Genomic DNA, 18,816 nt, shown 5'->3' with positions numbered 1-18,816 from the left:
ACAAAATATACTTTGACTAGCGTTTGTGATTTATAGCTACAATAAAATATATTCATGTGAGATTTTATTTGAATCGTCTCAATGTTTATTTTATTAAAATCCAATTTTTTTTTATTATACGATATCAATAATTATATATATATTAATCATTAAAATAATGCGCAAACGTGATAATAGAAAGATGTCACCTAAAAAAACGGAGGTAATATAATTTTAGGACATGGTTAACCCCAAATGGTAGGTGTTTGTTATTGTTTGTGAGCTTTCTTCCATTATTGAAGAATTTCTCGACCTCCATTTTCGAAGAGAGAACGGTGGGAATATAGGTAACGGAGTTAACCACCGTTTTTTCAAACTAACAAAAATAGCCTTGATTATATGACCAACAGACGAAAATACCCTCTTGAGGAACATACAACGTTTCTCACTTGTATTTAGCCCTTTTGAATTGGCATGAAAATTAGAAATAATTTTTAAAAAGAATATAGAAAAGTTTGAAAGAGGTAAATCGGAAATATAAGTACAAGGGAGAAGCTAGCATTAGATGAATAAGGGTTTATTTATTCCACCTTATTTTAGCTTATCTAATCTAATCTAGTCTGATGTAATATAATATGGTATGATACAATTGTCTAATTTTATTTGTACTATAATCTACAAAGAAGAAATATATCAAGTGAGATCTATTAATATGTTTTATTAATATGAAATTTTTACAATTTTTTTCATTACATATTTAAAGATATTTAACAATAAAAAACCACACATAAAATGGTAATCTGATCTGAACTTATTTTTATTGATCTGGTTTAAGCTTATTTTTTCTAAAGTATAAATAAGTTAAACTAAACAAGGCCTAAGAGCAAAAAAATTTGTGACCAGTAGAACATAAAATAAATATTGAACGACAAAATTATTCAAGTACAAGAAAATAGGCTTTTATGTAGAGAATCCTAATAGATCTGCCTTTCAAGTGTTTGGTAACTCCACAAAATTTCGCAGCCAGATACTTTGTACTAATAATATCGACGTATTACCAGTAGTCAGACCTCAGAAGGACGAGGAGGCATAAGCATTTTCTGTAGCAGCATCAGCAGCAACAAGCTGATGAAAAACTTGAAAAGCTGTCCAAACTGTTGGGAGTGTTGGGACTTGGGAGAAGGGAGGTGAAGGCCTATCATAGGAAGGGAGATTTGAGAAAATCCCTTCTAAAATGAGCTAAGTGACATACGATAGCTGATCTCAAGCTTGGAAGTCAAAGAGCTAAGTCAACTGCATTAGCCTTCTTTCTTGTGCATACTTAAGTAAATGACGTCTAAAGAAAGTAATACAAACACTCTAAAAAAACTTCCATCTCCTGATGCAGTAAAATTGATGTGTAAATCATCTTCATGAGTTTTTGTTCAGTGGAGAGTGTGCCGCCCTAGAGAACTATCCATCAGGCATGCACGTTCTCATGCATATAAATTACAGTTGTAAGTGGCTACACTGACAATATAAAAAGGCAAAATAAATAGAATAAAGTAAAATGAAGAAACTACACTATTCAAAACTTTGGACCTGGAAAAATATGAAGATTAATCTCTTCCTCCTTCCATGTATACCCTCTGATATACAATGAAGATCCAGGTGGTATGGCTGACAAATGTTACAGTAAACAACGAAACCTTCATTCCTTAACAAGGCAGACTTGACCTTGCATCACAACGGCTGTTAGAATGCTCAGGATTCATCATTACCTGAGTTAAAGATCTGGAAAATGATATTTATCATAAGTAAATGTTAAATGAAGAGAAAAAAGAGAATTGTATAAAGCAATGCAAGTAAAATTGAACAACACTTGCCTCAGCCATTACAGCTTTAGAGAGCGTAGGCCTGTTTTTGAAAGCAGTCTCTGCAAGAGGTTTCTTCTGGGGGAACGGGCGTATAACTTTGGGCTTTTGCTGCTCCTTTGGGCCTTCTGAATCCAGACTATTTTGGAGTTTCCGCTTCTGAAGACAGATTTTTTTTAAGTATTGGTTCAATTAGCTACTGAAACAAATGCTAATAAAATGGAAAATTTTCCTACAACCACTTGTCAACTAAACCATGTCAATCAACAACTTGAGGCATGACCTCTAGTACAAAGCCATAAAAATGGAAGTACAAGATTCTTATATGGCATGCACTGGTGTACTAAAAGTCCTTCAAAATACAGCTCTCCAAAAAGAAAAAGAAAAAAAAAAATCCTTCTTTATAAGCAATGTACAAGCTCAAATTACAATGCTGAAGAAAGCCCTGACAGGTTGGTTCTGTCACAGATTCTAACATGATAAATGGAGCAGCTTGATCCACATGGTGAACAAGCTCTGAGCGCTCAATAAACTCTTAAGCCTTACCAATCCAATAGATTAGTTTAAGGCTGAAACAAAACCCAAGAGATAAAAATGGGAGTAGATCTTCCCACTAACTTTTTTGCACCACATTTTAAGCCCTACCTTTCTTTGGCTAATGATAATAACTCTAGGAGAGAAGTAAAATCAAAATGGATGGGCTACAATATTATACTTTCTCCTATATATTATTATTGCACCATTTGTAGTTTCACGCTTGTCAACGCACAACTTTGGCCATTAATATCTTTGATTATCTTTTAGTTTAAAATCATTAAAAATTTAATACGAAGTATTTTATAGAAGTATAGATCATGACGAATATAATAAGATTCCACATCACTATTTTTTCTTGCAAATAAATAACAAAAAATGGTCAAAGGGGACTGTGTGAATAGTGTAAAAACCAATATGGTGCAACTATAAAACAGAGGAAGTACTAATTAATCAACTGGAGTAAGTGGTAAAAGTTGTGTTACACAAACACATAGCAGTGGACAACAAATTGTCTCTTGTATTTCAAGGTGACCTATGTTTTGGATGAGGATGTGAACTAGAATGGTCAAATTATGGTCTCCTTAAACGGAAAGGCAGACATTTTCCAAAACTCAAAGACTGAATAAGTGTTGAGATTAACATTGACAAAATGAATAAATGAACATGATACCACACCCTTCGGCTACTTACCCAAATAATGCGAACTTGATTCAAAGTAAATGACATTTGGGGAGACTCTACCATATATGAACATAGATGTAACAGCATTATTCATTAAAATACTTGTCCAATAATTACACTGCATTATACAAATTTTCTCATTATAAAACTAAAACAAAAAGGAAATCATCCTAGCTTCTATGGGGATAATTTTTTCTGCAGTATAGGATGTCATGGTATCATGAAACTGACGGCAACAACCAACCAAAGTCATATGGTGCTCATCTTTGGTACTCAAACTCTTCAGAAGCGAATTTGTATCATATACCTGATTACATAGGTCAAGCTTATTCAGTTACAAGTGTTTTTAACTTCATCGCATTCAAGTGTGGAGTGTGTATTTGTATAAAATTTTTAGTTATGCGTTGGACACAATATAAATGGATAGTGAAGAATAGGTAGCTACAGAGTTTTTTTAAGCTCGACCAACATCACTCTAGTTCTAAATGCACTCATACCAAACAATCCCACCAGACCATACATAACAAATACTTGATACAAGCTACAAGTTTTGACATGATGCAATTTAACAAATAGTATAAAGTCCACATACCTTGACCATACGCTTTTCTATCTCACTCAAAGCACGAGACTGATCCACTTTATTTAGATAAAAGTCACGTTCTTTGTTTCCAGCAGATATTTCCATACGCAACTTCTGGTCTCGAATTGCATTGTTGTATGCTGTATTGACATATAACTAAACTATTAACACCAAGATCCCCAAAATATATGACCATATTTATAGAAATATGCATATATGAATCCTTACTAGTCTCTTCAGTAAGATCATCCCACTTAAACTTGCTTAAATACTTGATGTTCCAAATATCATAGAAGAATTGTGATCTCTTTTTTCCTCCTATTGATAAACAGATGTCAAGAAGTGAACAAGGTCATAATGACAAGAAAATTGCAATTATTTGGGAAGGGCAGCTAATCAGTAGTAGTACATCCTAGAAAAAAGCTCATATGTCTGACAATTTATTTTCTTAAATATGATCAATCCCATTAGCATCGATTCAGAGATCCAGATACAGTATCAAAAATCATAATTTATAAATAAAAAAAATAAAACTTTGGTTCTCTCTCGCCCTCCACCTTCCAACAATTGACTTAAACCAAAACATATACTCGTAAAAAATAAACATAAGGGTGCAGAATAGATAGAATAATAGGGGGAAAATAAAGGGGGTATATTGTTCCGATGCTCTAAGCTTTTTTGAGTGGGGAGTAAACCATTACCTCACATATCACCCACCCTGTCACCAGTGTAATATTTCTCCCTCCTCCACTCTACTCAATTCTAAGTCCCTTCTCCCTTGATGAACAGTTGGCACCAGCCCATCTTTTCCACCCCCTCTCTCTTCAGGTTCTCTCTCTCCCACCCAAACCCCCCCTCCCCTGGCACAACCTCCACTAGATCCATCTCCTGTTGCCCGTCACCAGCAATCTCTCTCCTTCACAGCTTCACCTGACTCTCTCTATTCCACCAAATATACTTGAGCTGCCACCAGTGACCTCAGATCTAGGTGAAATTTGTTGCAGGTACTTAATCTTCTAGCATGCAAGATTTGTGGGAAGGTAGAAATTATGTCTCTAACAATTGCCCTAGATTCATAAACATCAATGTTCTTCCATACAGCCATGCTCACAGACTTATACAAATGCTCATAACTCATCCCCCCCCCCCAAATCCCACCCCCAAAACTCTCTCACTCTCTCTCTCTCTCTCGACCATTTTCAATTCAAAGACAGCAAAGCATTAAAAATAAAACATTATCAAGGAAAAAAAATGGGAGCAACAGAACATACCCATTTGTTCACCATTTAACATATTTGCAACTTTTTTTGCAATGTGCTTGTCTGCAAATTCTACCCACCTACGCAAACCATAATCATGTCAAATTAAGGAGATGAGGGCCTTTTCTAAAGAGATAGCAAAAATGGCGTTGCTGAATATTTATTCAAGGTCTGTAATTAGTTTGAACATCAAATGAAAATATTATGATCACACGCACCCTTCAGAAAATTCTAGCCCACGAAAACCTCCAGACCGTTTACGTCGCATTTGAGCTTCAGGATCTGCAAATAACATTTAATTTAGTCTTTAATTAACTTAGTGAACAAAAGTCGTATAAAATGCATATGAAATTCCAGATAGGGAGAAGCAAATGAACATCATCATGTAGAAGCCTGTTTAAATGTACAAGAACAGGAAGAAAGATGACATACCCAAAAAAAAAAAAAAAAAAAAAGCACAAGACTCAAAGCGAAAACCATCATGGATACAAGAGAACATATATGGAAGTGAGGTAAGGAAAAGGAAATGCCCACTGAATATTTGTTAGGTTTGTGAATACTTTTTTTTTTTTTTTCTTTTTTAAAAAATGATACAGGTTAGAGAACATCTTTGAGCAGATGTATCAGTATCAGAAGATTGAATAATTCCGAATAATGAAAAGGAAGGGGGGGGGTCATAACGGTGTATGGATGGGAAATTTGGTGTATGATAGTTGTCTTTCTTTCTTTCTTTCTTTTTTTTTTTATAAATTAATCTCATACATCAAACTCACACCATAGAGCAGTACCACAACTAAGCAAAGAGGCAAACCTGTACCACAAAGACTCATGCTTTACCCAATCACAATTCACGACCTTGACAAAAAAGAGGAATAAACCAGAAACTTATCATCAAAATACTTTGACCAACAACTCCCTTTAGTGATCTCTTGATTCACCCACACAATCTCTCTAGATTCTGTATTACAAATCCAAACAAATCCAAATCCCTCTCTAGCACACGAGGAGTTTGCAATTTATTCAGATTTCGGGGTACTTTTGTATCTTTTTAAGTGAGCACCCAAAACAATGACCCCTAAGCCCTCTTTACATATATGATGGAAACCTTAGACTCGTATTCGACTTAGGAAACAATTCTAGCCTCTTAACAAGATTTAGAAAACGACAAGGATTAGGATGAATACAACAAGAAATAGGATATTAGTATTCTATCTTCCTAAGCAATTGACAATTAAGTAGGAATAAAGCACCAAAGAGTCCTAAACTCCAAAGCACCTAACAATCCGAATTTTCAAACAGCTCTCCATACTTCAATTAAGGTTGTTTGCTGTGACTCAAGCTAAAAGCTCCTTTTTGTTGCTTCTCACAAGCTGCTACTTCTCTCCCACCACCCCCCCCCCCCACCCACCCCACCCCACCCCCCCACCCCTAAAATCCCTAATGCAGTGAGATATTTGAAGCACAGTGGCTACAATTAAGCCTTTACTAAACCCATTCACTTTCATCAGCACACCACATAGCTTTAATTAGGCACTTCCTATGTCATAAAAGTCTTAATACATGATGATAATCGGATAATACAGTAAATACAAGCCAATCATATTAGGAAATTTGGCACTTGCCTTGCAAACAATGTTTTCATCTGGAGAAAGCAGGAATTTGGCACTTGATTATAGGACTCCTTCAATGTAACAGGCTACTTACTACTGTAGAAAAGGGGGACTAAATAAAAGCAGAAGATGATTTTACTACAATGTTCACTGATGAATTCAGCCTCCCTGATACTAAATGTACCTAACCCTACATGAATAACAGCTTCTTCTGGCAACTTATATTTCTATAAAAGTTCAATTACGATACCTACAGCCTACGGATGCCTATCTATCTTATACAGAGTAAAAACAGTGTATAGAGGGAATCATGATCCTTTCCATTTCTTTTCTTCCATTTTCTATATTCATTTTATGACACCTTTAATTTTCCCCTTCATGAATTGAAATCAATTTCATTCCTTTAAAAGGTCCCGAATAATCTCGCTATCAACTTCATCAACAACACAATTCCAACACTCAGTATTAACCAAAATCAACAAACAACCCATCAAACAAATAACAACAAACTCAACAATTTAACATAGATAAGCAAAACAAAGAACAAGAAAAGGAATACGAACTTTCGGGAGCCAAATAAATGCGTTGAATTTCACCATAAGCGGAGAGAATTTGACGGAGTTTTAAAGGGTCCATTTTTGGGGGAATTCTGCTCAAATAACACACTCCCCTTTTATCAGCCTTCTCAGTTTCCTTCAACAATCTCTTCCTCCTTTTCTCTTTCTTCCTCCTCTCTCTCTCCTCATCTTTAAATGATTTTTTTCCTGCAACTTTAATTACATCGATTTCTGGGTTTTGAACCCCCAATTCTTCTACCTCTGCCATACCTGTTGAACACTTTAGCAATCAAATTTGACTCAATCATCAAACTAAACTCGCTTGAGAATTTGAGTAGCAAAATTCTAGCGACGAAAATCAAGGTATAATTTTTCAGTAGTTTAATTGCAAAATTCACCTTAGAAGAACCCTAAATTGAATAAAATTAACGATTGACATTAAATTGTGAAATTGTATTCGATGATTAAAAACAAAAAAAAAACACATCTTACCTCAGAAGAGAAGCTGCTTCAATGGAGGAGAAATAGCTCACAAGTCACAAGGCGCTTCAATGGAGGATTGAGAGTAGAGAAAGGGAAGGAGGGGTGAACGTGATAAAAGCTTTAATAACCTTTTAATCACTCAACATTGAGCAAAAAAATTGTAATGAACTAATGATTATTCATGTTAGGGTTTAGGGTTTATAGTTTCTCTTTACTAACAAAGAAAACTAATGACTACTGACTATAGTCATACTCAACTAACTCAAGTCATATACGTAGTATTAACATATGCGATCTACTTATGTTTTTTTAGGAAAAATACAATTTAATAATTTTAACGATGGGCGATTTACTTCTAATAATCTCAACTAAGGATTATTATCTAACAATTCCAACTATGCTATGTGTTTGCCGTCCCAATTGGTCAACACCAAGTCAATGACCTGTTATAACAGGTAACCTTGACATGTGTCAACACGTGATTATCCAAAATTTTAAAAAATAAAATATAAAAAAAAATGAAAACAAAAGCAAACAAAAATCCCAGCCAGCCTTTCCCAGCATGAAACCCTAACCCCCCACCCCCTAACCTCGCCGGGCCGGCCAGCCACCTCCTTGTAGCCACCGAAACCAACCGGCCGGCCAACCCCAACCCCCAATAAACCTCGACCCCCAAAACCACCGGTCCAGCCAACCTCGATCCCCAAAAACCATCTGCAGTCACCGCCACCACCTATAGTCACACCTTTGCAGCGATTTTTTGGTCCACGGAGATGGTATGACGACAGGCGTGTTCTTTGGCGATGGCTTCGAAGTAGTCACCGCCACCACCTGTAGTCACACCTTGTTAAAACGCTGCTTCAAATTCGGGGGTTGAGGGTGGGTTAAAGGGGGTCGGGGTTGGCTGGGAGGTGGTTTCGGGGGTCGGGGGTGAGTTAAAAGGGGTCGATCGGGCGGTTTAGGTGGTTAAGGGGGGTGGCCGGCCGGTTTCCGACGAGGTTAGGGGTGGGGGTTAGGGTTTGATGGTGGGGAAAGGGTGGCTGGGAATTTTGGGATTTTTTTTTTTTTATGTTTTTATTTATTTTTATTTTTTTAAAAAAATTAGACCAATCACGTGTTGACACGTGGCTATTAAAACCAAAAAAAACTCTTCCAACAGGTTACCGGTTATTGGGCCCATTGGAGGCAAACTGATAGCATAGTTGAGATTATCAGATAATAAACCTTACTTGAGATTATTAAATATAAATCGCCCATAGTTGGAATTATTAAAGTGTATCTTTCCTTTTGTTTTATTCAAGTTTCGACTTTCATCTTTATATCAAAAATCTTGTCATGTCAAGAAATTAAAATTTGGTACTCCGTAATAAAGATAAGTTAATCAATTTTTTTTTTTTTGGTTATATTGTTACATGTTTAATCCATTGTTTTTTTATAAAATAAATCCATTGTTAATTTATGTTTTCTATTGGTCATTATTTGACCCTATATTTAGTGTGTTCAATATTATCCTTGAATTCATATTTGATTATTGATTTTATTTGGTAGAGTCTCTTCAAACTCAAGCTTGTAAATACTTTCTAGAAATATATATATATATATATATATATATATATATTTCCTCACTCAACTCTATGAATTGTTGCTAAATAACGTAATTTAGAGGGACATTCATGATTTTTTGTCATAACATTATAACAAAATCCTCACTTGAAAGTTGAAACATCTTTATTTGATAAGACTCAAACATCATACATTGATAATTATTTACACAGTTTTTATTTTTTTAAATTTGACTTTGACATTTAGTGTATACAATTTGTCCCTGAATTATTGCTAAATAATGTAAATAGTTAATATTTTTTGGTCATACTGAGCTCTTCACTTGAAGCACTTTCATTTGACAAAATTCAGACCTCAAACATCAAACCTCTTGGGTCTAAGGTAAAGATGTTACCAATTGAGTCAAGCCTTCCTTGATAAATAGATAATTTGGGGTTGGGTACATTTCTTAAATTTTTAGTTAAATGACTTCATTTTAAGAGAGAATATGTTTTACAATTAAAAGTACAACTTAAAATTCGTTAAATGAAGAACATTACCTAGAAAACCAAATAAAAATTTGGATAGTTGATGATAATGATAACTTAATAAGCAAATTATGTAGAGCATTCAATTCATTTGTACACGAGAGGATTCAAAATCACGAAGTTGTTAAAGAGAGGCCTGGTGCTAAACTGTCCTACAAAAAATTTAGCTCGAGTGCTTTTCAACAGATAAAATAAAAGAAGAAAACTTTGAAGGCACTGATGAGCTATAGCTTGACTCAATATCTTGCATCAGCTTCGCCTGCCATTGGTCCAGACGTCGTCCAAACTGTAAATTTTGCGTAAAAGAATATTATAATCAGACTAAATTTTACTACCAATTACCACTACTAACTAATTATTCACACGATAAAGTAAATAATTGCAACAGAAGTTAAGCACCACCAAATGAAGCATTGGGCATTTCCTCAAAAAAAAAAATTAAAATGAAGCATTGGGCATTGCCCAGGAGGGGGTGGGAATGGAGCACACAGACAACACATAGTGGACCAAAACATCTCCCATCTCCCAAACGAAAAAAGGCAGCTAACATGGTAGGAAAGAAACTAGAATGAACGACCTGTGGTGTACAGGAAGAAATGTATTATGTAAACACAGCCACTTAGTAAAAGACATTAGTCATAAGAGTTGAGATTTAACTAGGTAGATGAGCAATTGCACTTTATTAAGAGTTGCAAATACCTAAGATAGCATCATTTAAAATCTTATAAATACTTAAACAAGGATAGCAGAAAAGGCTGAAAAAGCAGTTAGATTGGAGCTTCCATTACCGGATATTAATATGTGCAATATGTATAAGCTTTAACTATCTTCATAAAATCCAAAAACCATCAGTCTCTGATTGTGCTATACTGAAGATAAGAAGCTCTGTTACGAATCTGCCCAAAGAGAGATGTATTGAGTTAGTCCAAGAAAAGACAGAGTAAGAATTGCAGATCTGAATCACAAACCTCTTGAGCAAAAGGCCTAAAATTGATGTTGGAAATTTGGATAGAACACTTGCGGATGAAGCTGCTCCACAGCTCATTGACCCGAGTTTCAGATACAGTGCCAAAAAGGAGCCAATTTTCAGTAAGAACTAAACACAGATATATCTTGAAAAGATTACAGCTCTTGTCTTTCAAATTACTTGACAGCAGAAATTTCAGGAGACCCTTTGCATCTGTCAGCTGTAACAGAACAACAGGCAAGTGAAATTATACCACATTAACTACGCAAGTGAAAGCTAAGCGAGCGGACACACACACACATATGCGTAGTCAAAGCTTCACACAAACACACACACACAAAAGGGTCCCTTGTACTTTTTACACAGGCGATGACTGATAAATTAGATATTTCGATGAAATAGATGTTTCAGCTTTGTCTTATATTCTAGAAGCAAACCATAACCTCCTTTAAAATACTTTTTATTCTACATTGATTTCCTAATATTTTTGAAAATAATGTTCATGATTGTTCACTCATCATGGGAGAAAGTTATTGAGGCAGAAAATATAAACTTGACAGAGTTTTTGAGTTTTTTGACAACTAAACAAATACAATGAAGCATAAGAATATATCCTACTAATATCCATCCACACAAGAAGATTTTGATCCTCAGATGACAAATCACCTACCTCAGCATAACAAGTTGTGAGGAATTGAAAAGCTACAACACTTCTGAGTTGCCTGCTGCGAGTATCAACTCCTGAAATACTATCCACTGCCCTCAAGCAGTTTAAATCTCTAGGCATTCTGCATACAGATTTAACAATAGAGACTGATATTATTCACTATAAGATGAGTACAAGACATTTCAATAAAGCATTCAAACAACAAAGAAAGTAAGAAACTAACTTACAAGGGTTGCTTCAAAAGACTCTAGGAAGAAAATTTAACACAAAGACCTAGCCCGTCACAGGAGGGCCTTGCCCACAAGGCCTCAAGTCCAAAACTATAATCTTCAAGCCAAAATTCATCTCTCTTTTCTTACTCTCACCAGAACTTTCTAATTTTGCCTTTACAGCTTGTTTTCTTTTCAATTTTATATTCATCTAGACATGTATCCAGTATTTTTCTTCTCAAGCGAAATATGTGTTCATAGATGAAATTTCTTGACCCCGCCAACAAAAAAACATATTAAAAAGTCAGACCAAACAAAAAAAAAATCAAAAGGCAAAAACATAATTTTGCAACATAGATGAAGTACAGAGATCCAAACTATCCTCTCATAGATGATTAATTTAGTTGCGCAGTGCTATCGATTTACACAAAACAAAAAAAGATACAAACATTTATACGCCCCAGTTTACAGAAAATGCATTCTACACAGCACTAAAAATATTACTCCCTAAAAAGAGAAAGTACAGCTCTGTAACTATGCAATATCAACAAGAGAAAACTACTAAATAATCTATGGTTGGGATGAATGTAACTCAAAACTCAATTTAAGATTTTTTTTTTTATTTTTTTTTTTTTTTTTATGAAGAGATTATAACACTACCTGTCTGCAATTGATTTTGCTACTTTCTCACAGCTGCTATCCCATTCGTTCTCCCCAAAAAAGTTAATAGCTGATAGCAAGCAATCATGTAAGACTCTACTTAAGCCTAGTAATTGCCTTTCCAGAAACAGACAGATAAGTATTCCTGTGAGTTCTTCTGCTTCTCGTCTTGACAATACCAAATATCTACTTCTGCAGGTTAAAGGTTCGGATATAGTTAATACACAGATAATCAAAAGGTATCATCTAATCAGTTTTATTTCACAGGGCACTTTTTTGTTTTCAGCAGACTAGAAATTTTAATTAAGAAAAAATCAACTAGTGATTGGTGAGCATAACAATACCAAAACACCAAATAGTGACAATTGAATTCTGTAGTCTCATATTCATAATACAATTCTCTCTGTAAGAGCACCATTTCCTAATCCTCACTTCTCACAAGGGAGTGCCAAAATACCCCTCCCCAGTTTGACTGGTAGGATAATTGGAAACAGCACTTTTTATCCAGCAGAAAACACAGGACACTATTAATACAAGACCTACTGAGTAAGCCTAAAATGAAAATTTGACTAACTGGTAACCCCCCGCCCCTCCTCCCCATAAACACCTACATATAATTTGGAAAATCAAAGGTATTCTACTTTTTTTTTTTTTTTTTTAATTTCTATCTATTGTCTTTTTCTTCTAGGAATTTACCATAGCATACAGAATAAGGCTTCTAACTGTAGCAAATAATGAGGAGTTGCTTACACCCAATCATACTCTTAAAATTATTGACAATTTATTCTACACAACATGGATCATCCCTCTACTTCACACTAAATGTACATTTAATAATGTAAAATTCCAAGTCAAAGACAGCCGTTTTCAGACAATAAAGCTATGCTGCCTTGGTTTGAAAACAAATCTGTTGGGAGTATTTTCATCAATTTCTATCCTTCAACTCTCCTCTAACATAGTATTCATCTTCTAATAAGTCTATTCCTCTGTAATTTCTCTTGAATAACATGGCTTTTTCACCCTCTCTAATAACTCTGTCTTCTAATTTCTACCTTTGTCTACTCAAATAATAAGAACCCTTACTAGATCCCCTTTTCCTATAATTCTGCCTATGTATCGAACTAATATGCAAGCAAAAACCAATAACAAAATTATCCAAGTTCTTAATGCTGATAATTAAGCACCGTCCATATCACAAGTCAATAACCTCTGAAATTCATACAATAGCATACCTTACTTGAAAGCAAGCATCTGCAAATTTGATCCATGTTCTGATGTTAGTTGGTGGCCCTCTTTTTTTAGAACCTGCTAAAAAAGCAATCTTGTTAGAAAAAAGATCACCATATCATAAACTAAGTAATTCTACTCTTTCTAGAAGCAAGTCTGTGCTGATTATTTGTAACAAATTTTTGGGAGCTCAATGCTCAAGTCCCTGACATGATAGAAATCATAAGACTCTAAAATTATCAGTAGGTAATAAAATCTTAAAATGCATCCCATGCCCACACAGAGACAACTACAACCAAGTTTCATCCCTGTAGACAAAGAGATGAAGTCAGACTCTTGGCAAACAAGAGGAGGAAAGGATCATAACACAGGGGTGTTGACCAAAGTGTGAATAAGAGCTGAGACTAAATTAACTCCCTCTGTTTCGTAATAATTGCAACACTAAGCATTACACAGTTATAGGAGAGTTATAAGGTGGGGCCTAAGGGGGGGGGGGTAAGATCATTACCAAATAATGAAGTGTTGCAATTATTATGAAACAAATGTAAAAGGAAAGAGTTGAGATTATTACAAAACAAAGGGAATAGTGGGAAAAAAAGCGCGCATGCCCCACACACATATATATAGGGGAAGGCATGAGAAAAGGGTTTCATCCTCACCATGAGAAAAGGGTTCATAGTATTCAGCAAATGAATAATGCTAAATAGAAGTCAACAACTAAAGAGAATAAGAAGTTAATGGAGCTACATGACAAAAACATACAGCGTATAGATGTTACAAGGCCTAATAAGCCATCAAATAAGGCAAAGAATATAGTATAGTATTGAAAGATCCCTGTAATAAGCAAACAATTGCACCATCTAGGCTTTAGGAGTGTTTACATCCAGTTATATAATACTCTCAGAGGAAACATTCATAATAAACTAGTGGTGTTATGAGCCAAGCTCAATAAAATAATAAGCCCACAATAGGTAGTTTCATACATATATACTGTATAAAATAGCATCCAACAAAGGATGACAAAGTAACATTTTGTGGAGCATAACAAATTGTACAAAGCACGCATACATTATAACCAAATTATATGGTATCAGAAGCAGAAAAAAGTAGGGTTGCCAGTAGGGTTGCTTCAGCATTAACAAATATACTCGGAGTTAGATTACTTACTGTCAACAGTTGAATCTACAGGAGACAAGACTTCTGTTGATGAATGCAGCTGAAATCCAAAGGTTTCAAGAGCTCTGTTGAGTTCCACAAAGCCAGGGAGCCATTCAACCTTAACCACAGGTGCATCAGCCTAAAATGGAAACATAAGAACTAGTAATCTTAAAACCGAAGCAATGGATTGTATCTTAATGGGACAGAATTGAGCATTCTTTGTTCAGTTTCTACTATATTACCAGCTAACCTTGTTGCAAAAAATTGTACACCAAAAGTCACAAGCAGAAGCCAATAGTGATTCATCCGAAGAGTATAACACTGGAGACAAAGAAAATATAAACGAGCAAGAGCATGTCATCCCTGGAAAAATTGAAATCAATAGGCACACATAACCAGAAATCCAGAAATGTGTACTAACATAAATTAATGGTCCATTTTGCTATTGATTCTTCCAGATAGCCACGGGTTATAATCAATTTTGAAAGCCAGCCATTTAGGAGTAATCCTTCAAGAAATGCCGCTCCTGTAAAGTACATCTTAAATTAATAAGAACACATTGGAAGCAGATCCAATGCAACTTTACAAAGTAGCAGTGAAGAGTGTAACAAATTAGTACCCATCTGTGAACTATCCAACAACTCATCGAGTACATTGTTCACAGAGCTCTGTAGCAGCAAGCAACCTTCTAAGTGAGGAACAACCAAGGGTGATGGAGTTTTCTGCAGGAAAGTATTAGTTTACTTGTCAGACATAAAACCAATCTTAGGCCCGTAGCATGACAGAGTTCAGTAAAATATTGGAAAACCTGAGTTCCAAAAACTTGCAGCCCCCAACTTGAGGTAGTGTCTTCCTGCCCAATATCGTTTAAAGCACCATCATGCCCGTCAACTTCACATATCTAAACAAGCCAGTTTAAATACAGGTCAGTTTACTTGTAGGAAGAAAACGAAAACAAAACAAAACAAAACAGCTCAACATACCGTCTTCTTAAAATCATGAAGAGCTTCAGTAAGTTTATTTTCAGTCTCATTAGCAGCAGCAACAGCATCATCATCATCATCTGAGACACAAAATTTCCTAGTCTTCGAAGTCTTAAGCTTTCCCTTCCTTTTTTGCGCTTGCTCCTTCTTGTGATCATTGAAAAGATCATCCAAGCCAATAATTCCCTTTTTCCTGAAAAATTCCAAAGACACATAAAACACAAAACGATTTCACCTAAGCCTGTTGGAGTTGTAAGGTTAAACAATTATCACACAAAAAAACCTTGCTAAGGTACAAGCTAATGCCATGACTAAATAACCGTAAACCATATTTATTGCAGCAACAGTAACAAAGCTTGTGTACGTAGTAACACATTGTTATTTATGAAATCAACAAAAAAAAATAATTCAAGGCATAGTAACAGTCAAATTTCACATGCACCTCATAATCAAAAACAGATAAAATGATACAACAATACATGTTAACGACCAAACACATACAAAATCAGATTAACAATACATACTACTCAAGCTACTACTCCTTAAACATACTAACATCCATGACATAAACTGAACAACAACATGAAGCTCATATCTAGGCGTCGAATGGGGGCATTTCTGAACATTCAATCCATTTATCAGACAACAAACTTAAAGCAAAACCGACATTGTCCTTGTAACATATGATAACAAAAGCACCATTACAATAGCACTTATAGAACCCAACACTTCCCAAATACGAGTAATACTTTATTGCTTAACAGAACTTTCAACTTATAAAAAATTAACTAAAATTTGTAACATAAAGCCTGAAAAATCTAAACTCCGGTGTTTATAACGCCTTCCTTACCATAATAAATTAATACAACCCGTTCCTAAATAATACGTCACATTTCTATTTTAGACCCCGGGAAATCAAAAATTGAACAGTGAAATTAAAACCCTAGTATCTGCAAAACATACGCAGAAATTTGACAATTCAACCTAATTTCGGCGAAATTTAAGAGAAATAATAAATAATAATGAGTAGTAAGTGTTTGCAATCAGTGAGATAAAATGAAACTATAAAAAAAAAATGGAAAATCGAAATAAAAACCTTTTTTTAGCGGTAAATAAGGGTACATCATCGAATTCGGAAGTCAGCAGATCGTCGAATTTGGTGGCCATCTTCAACTTTAGAGGCTCGTTATTGTTCTCTTTCTCTCTCTTTGCTGTGTTCGGAGTGTCGCAGAGAGCAACTGGCAAAAATTAGGGGGTTTCAGAAAGCGCGAAGAGTAGGGGATGTGAGCGCCAACTTTACACTAGTGTGTTTTGAAAGCTTTGTAATTCGTATAAAACCCTGTTCTCTTCACCAATTAATTATACTTAATTACGTAGTAAAAATATTTTTAATAAACTGAATTTATTTTAAGTCTCAAATTTTCATATATGGATAGTCACATGGTATTAGGGATGGCAACGGCCCAACGGATCAAACTTAAAGCATATTATGCTAAATTCGACTCCAATTTTATAGGAAGTCGGAGGCTAAATCCGAGTACGACATTCAACTTTGAGACTCCAACTCCGATTCGACAATAATATCCGGCCTCCGACTCTGTGTTTTTTTCCGGTTATTCAATATACTTTGAGAAATTGGGCTATTTGGGCCTTTGCAATCCACACCCACTATAACACCCTAGAATTATTTTTTTCCTTTAAAATACATGTTTTGCCCTTTTTAAAAATACGAGTTAGGAAATTCTAAGACATTACCGCCACCGTGATAACGGCTAAGGCAATTATCAAAGACACACAGCTAAAGACTTACTTTAAAACCATTCAAAACAAGTCAACTTTTAAAAGTCAAATCAAACGAAAATAAAGTCAAACTAAAGTCAAATAAAGTCAACCTACAACTTGGAACCGTTATAGGCCCTTTTCAAAACCCAAAACGAGCATTTAAAAATCATTGCGTTAGTCTCACAAGCAATTATATAATAATCAAAACAAATAAAACACATCATATTCTTATGGAAACTAAACAAGACTCGCTCTTTACTCATGCCCATCATGATTATGCCATCACTTGAAAAGCTCCTCTTTACTTTGTCCCCACTACTCGCCATTAGTCCAGAGGCGGAGCTATAAATGCTAACACCGGAAATGGCCCAATGCGATTTTGTTAAATTGGGCCTTAAAATCATTTATTGAAGGAAAAATATTTTACTTAATTATAAATTTTAAAATTGAAGAATAGATTATTAATTAACAAGCAGGACTGGCTATTAGGCTGTGCAAACAGCCCAATAGCACAGGGCCTCACAACTCTAGGGGCCCAAAAATATGAGAATAATAAATAAGTATAACTGCTATTTGGCATAGTTGGTGGGACCGTGGGAGGCTTTTTTATCACACATGATGTGCTGGGTTCGAATCTTATTGCTTTCATTTTTATGGTTTTTATTTTTATTTTTTTTTATGGGTTTCTATTTTTTTTTTCCTTTTATGTAGTATTAAATTTTTTTTTTTCTCTTTATTAGTTTCTTATAGGTTTCTATTTTATTTCTTTGCTTTTACCTTTTCTGTTCTTTACTTGATTTTTTTTTATTTGGCTAATTTTGTTTTTAATTTCCTTAATTATTACATCTTTCTTTTTACTTTAGTATATTTATTAGATAATATTTTGGACTTGAAAAATTAGCAAATAAAAAATAAATTGCACAGTATTGTAAATGGCACAGGGCCCCCAAATTGTTTGAGACGGCCCTGTTAACAAGTTATCTCTTTACTTTGTATAAGTAAATTTTAAAAAATGGGGTCCTCTTATAATTGTTTCACTTAGGGGTCCTGTGTGATCGACCACCCTACACATACTCAGAACCACCCCTGCCATTAGAAATGGGTCGTCGTAGGACCAAGATAAAGACAAGGTCAAACAAACATACAATACACACAATTAGCAATGCTGAGTACATAAGCGTAAACGATTCACACTAACATGCATACATCCTAGCATGACACAACTTACCTTATTACACCTGTTTACAAGCATACAATACACGTTTCATTTAATAAACATTTCCATTGCTTATTATTCAATTTGATTACGCATCGAATGAGTTTCCCCCTAACCTGCCCCAATAGAGGGGTACTAACACGGGAGCTAACCGTGCCAGTATAAAAGAACCACTCGTAAGTGGCAGAATTCCTACGCATAATAAATAAAAGGAAAATACAGCATCTTGTACTCCTAGTAGAAGCTATGGTTAAATATAAAACCCCACAACTTCCCTCATATGTTCATACTCGAGGTATATACGTTCCAAGAGTT

At 35.0% G+C, this 18,816-nt stretch overlaps 2 protein-coding genes across 5 annotated transcripts; both read right to left on the bottom strand.

Annotated features, from left to right (window-relative positions):
• Positions 1 to 857: 857 nt before the first annotated feature.
• Positions 858 to 8,504, bottom strand: LOC110691750 (pre-rRNA-processing protein ESF2-like). Of its 3 annotated transcripts, none has more exons than XM_021868694.1 (8): positions 7,552 to 8,497; positions 7,066 to 7,339; positions 5,111 to 5,174; positions 4,905 to 4,972; positions 3,862 to 3,951; positions 3,643 to 3,773; positions 1,845 to 1,991; positions 858 to 1,752 (listed from the first exon to the last, which is right to left on the bottom strand). In XM_021868694.1, the coding sequence occupies exons 2-8, from the start codon at positions 7,325 to 7,327 to the stop codon at positions 1,723 to 1,725; spliced, it is 792 nt and encodes a 263-aa protein (XP_021724386.1). In that variant the 5' UTR covers positions 7,328 to 7,339; positions 7,552 to 8,497; the 3' UTR covers positions 858 to 1,722. The 3 variants fall into 3 exon arrangements, with proteins under 3 accessions (XP_021724386.1, XP_021724385.1, XP_021724387.1); XM_021868693.1 differs by having other exon boundaries at positions 7,066 to 7,329; XM_021868695.1 differs by lacking the exons at positions 858 to 1,752; positions 1,845 to 1,991 and adding an exon at positions 3,123 to 3,357 and having other exon boundaries at positions 7,066 to 7,329; positions 7,552 to 8,504.
• Positions 8,505 to 9,672: 1,168 nt separating this feature from the next.
• Positions 9,673 to 16,787, bottom strand: LOC110691749. 2 transcript variants are annotated; one of them, XM_021868691.1, is made up of 13 exons: positions 16,600 to 16,787; positions 15,504 to 15,696; positions 15,329 to 15,421; positions 15,140 to 15,242; positions 14,942 to 15,046; positions 14,771 to 14,841; positions 14,530 to 14,659; positions 13,368 to 13,443; positions 12,136 to 12,327; positions 11,270 to 11,387; positions 10,601 to 10,819; positions 10,421 to 10,528; positions 9,673 to 9,918 (listed from the first exon to the last, which is right to left on the bottom strand). In XM_021868691.1, the coding sequence occupies exons 1-12, from the start codon at positions 16,668 to 16,670 to the stop codon at positions 10,481 to 10,483; spliced, it is 1,419 nt and encodes a 472-aa protein (XP_021724383.1). In that variant the 5' UTR covers positions 16,671 to 16,787; the 3' UTR covers positions 9,673 to 9,918; positions 10,421 to 10,480. The 2 variants fall into 2 exon arrangements, with proteins under 2 accessions (XP_021724383.1, XP_021724384.1); XM_021868692.1 differs by having other exon boundaries at positions 13,368 to 13,440.
• Positions 16,788 to 18,816: the final 2,029 nt, after the last annotated feature.

Source organism: Chenopodium quinoa, unplaced genomic scaffold (assembly GCF_001683475.1).
Source record: "Chenopodium quinoa cultivar QQ74 unplaced genomic scaffold, ASM168347v1, whole genome shotgun sequence".
NCBI classification, from domain to species: Eukaryota; Viridiplantae; Streptophyta; class Magnoliopsida; order Caryophyllales; family Amaranthaceae; genus Chenopodium; species Chenopodium quinoa.
The sequence above is the reverse complement of the archived record's forward strand: the minus strand, read 5'-3'. Positions and strand labels throughout refer to the sequence as shown.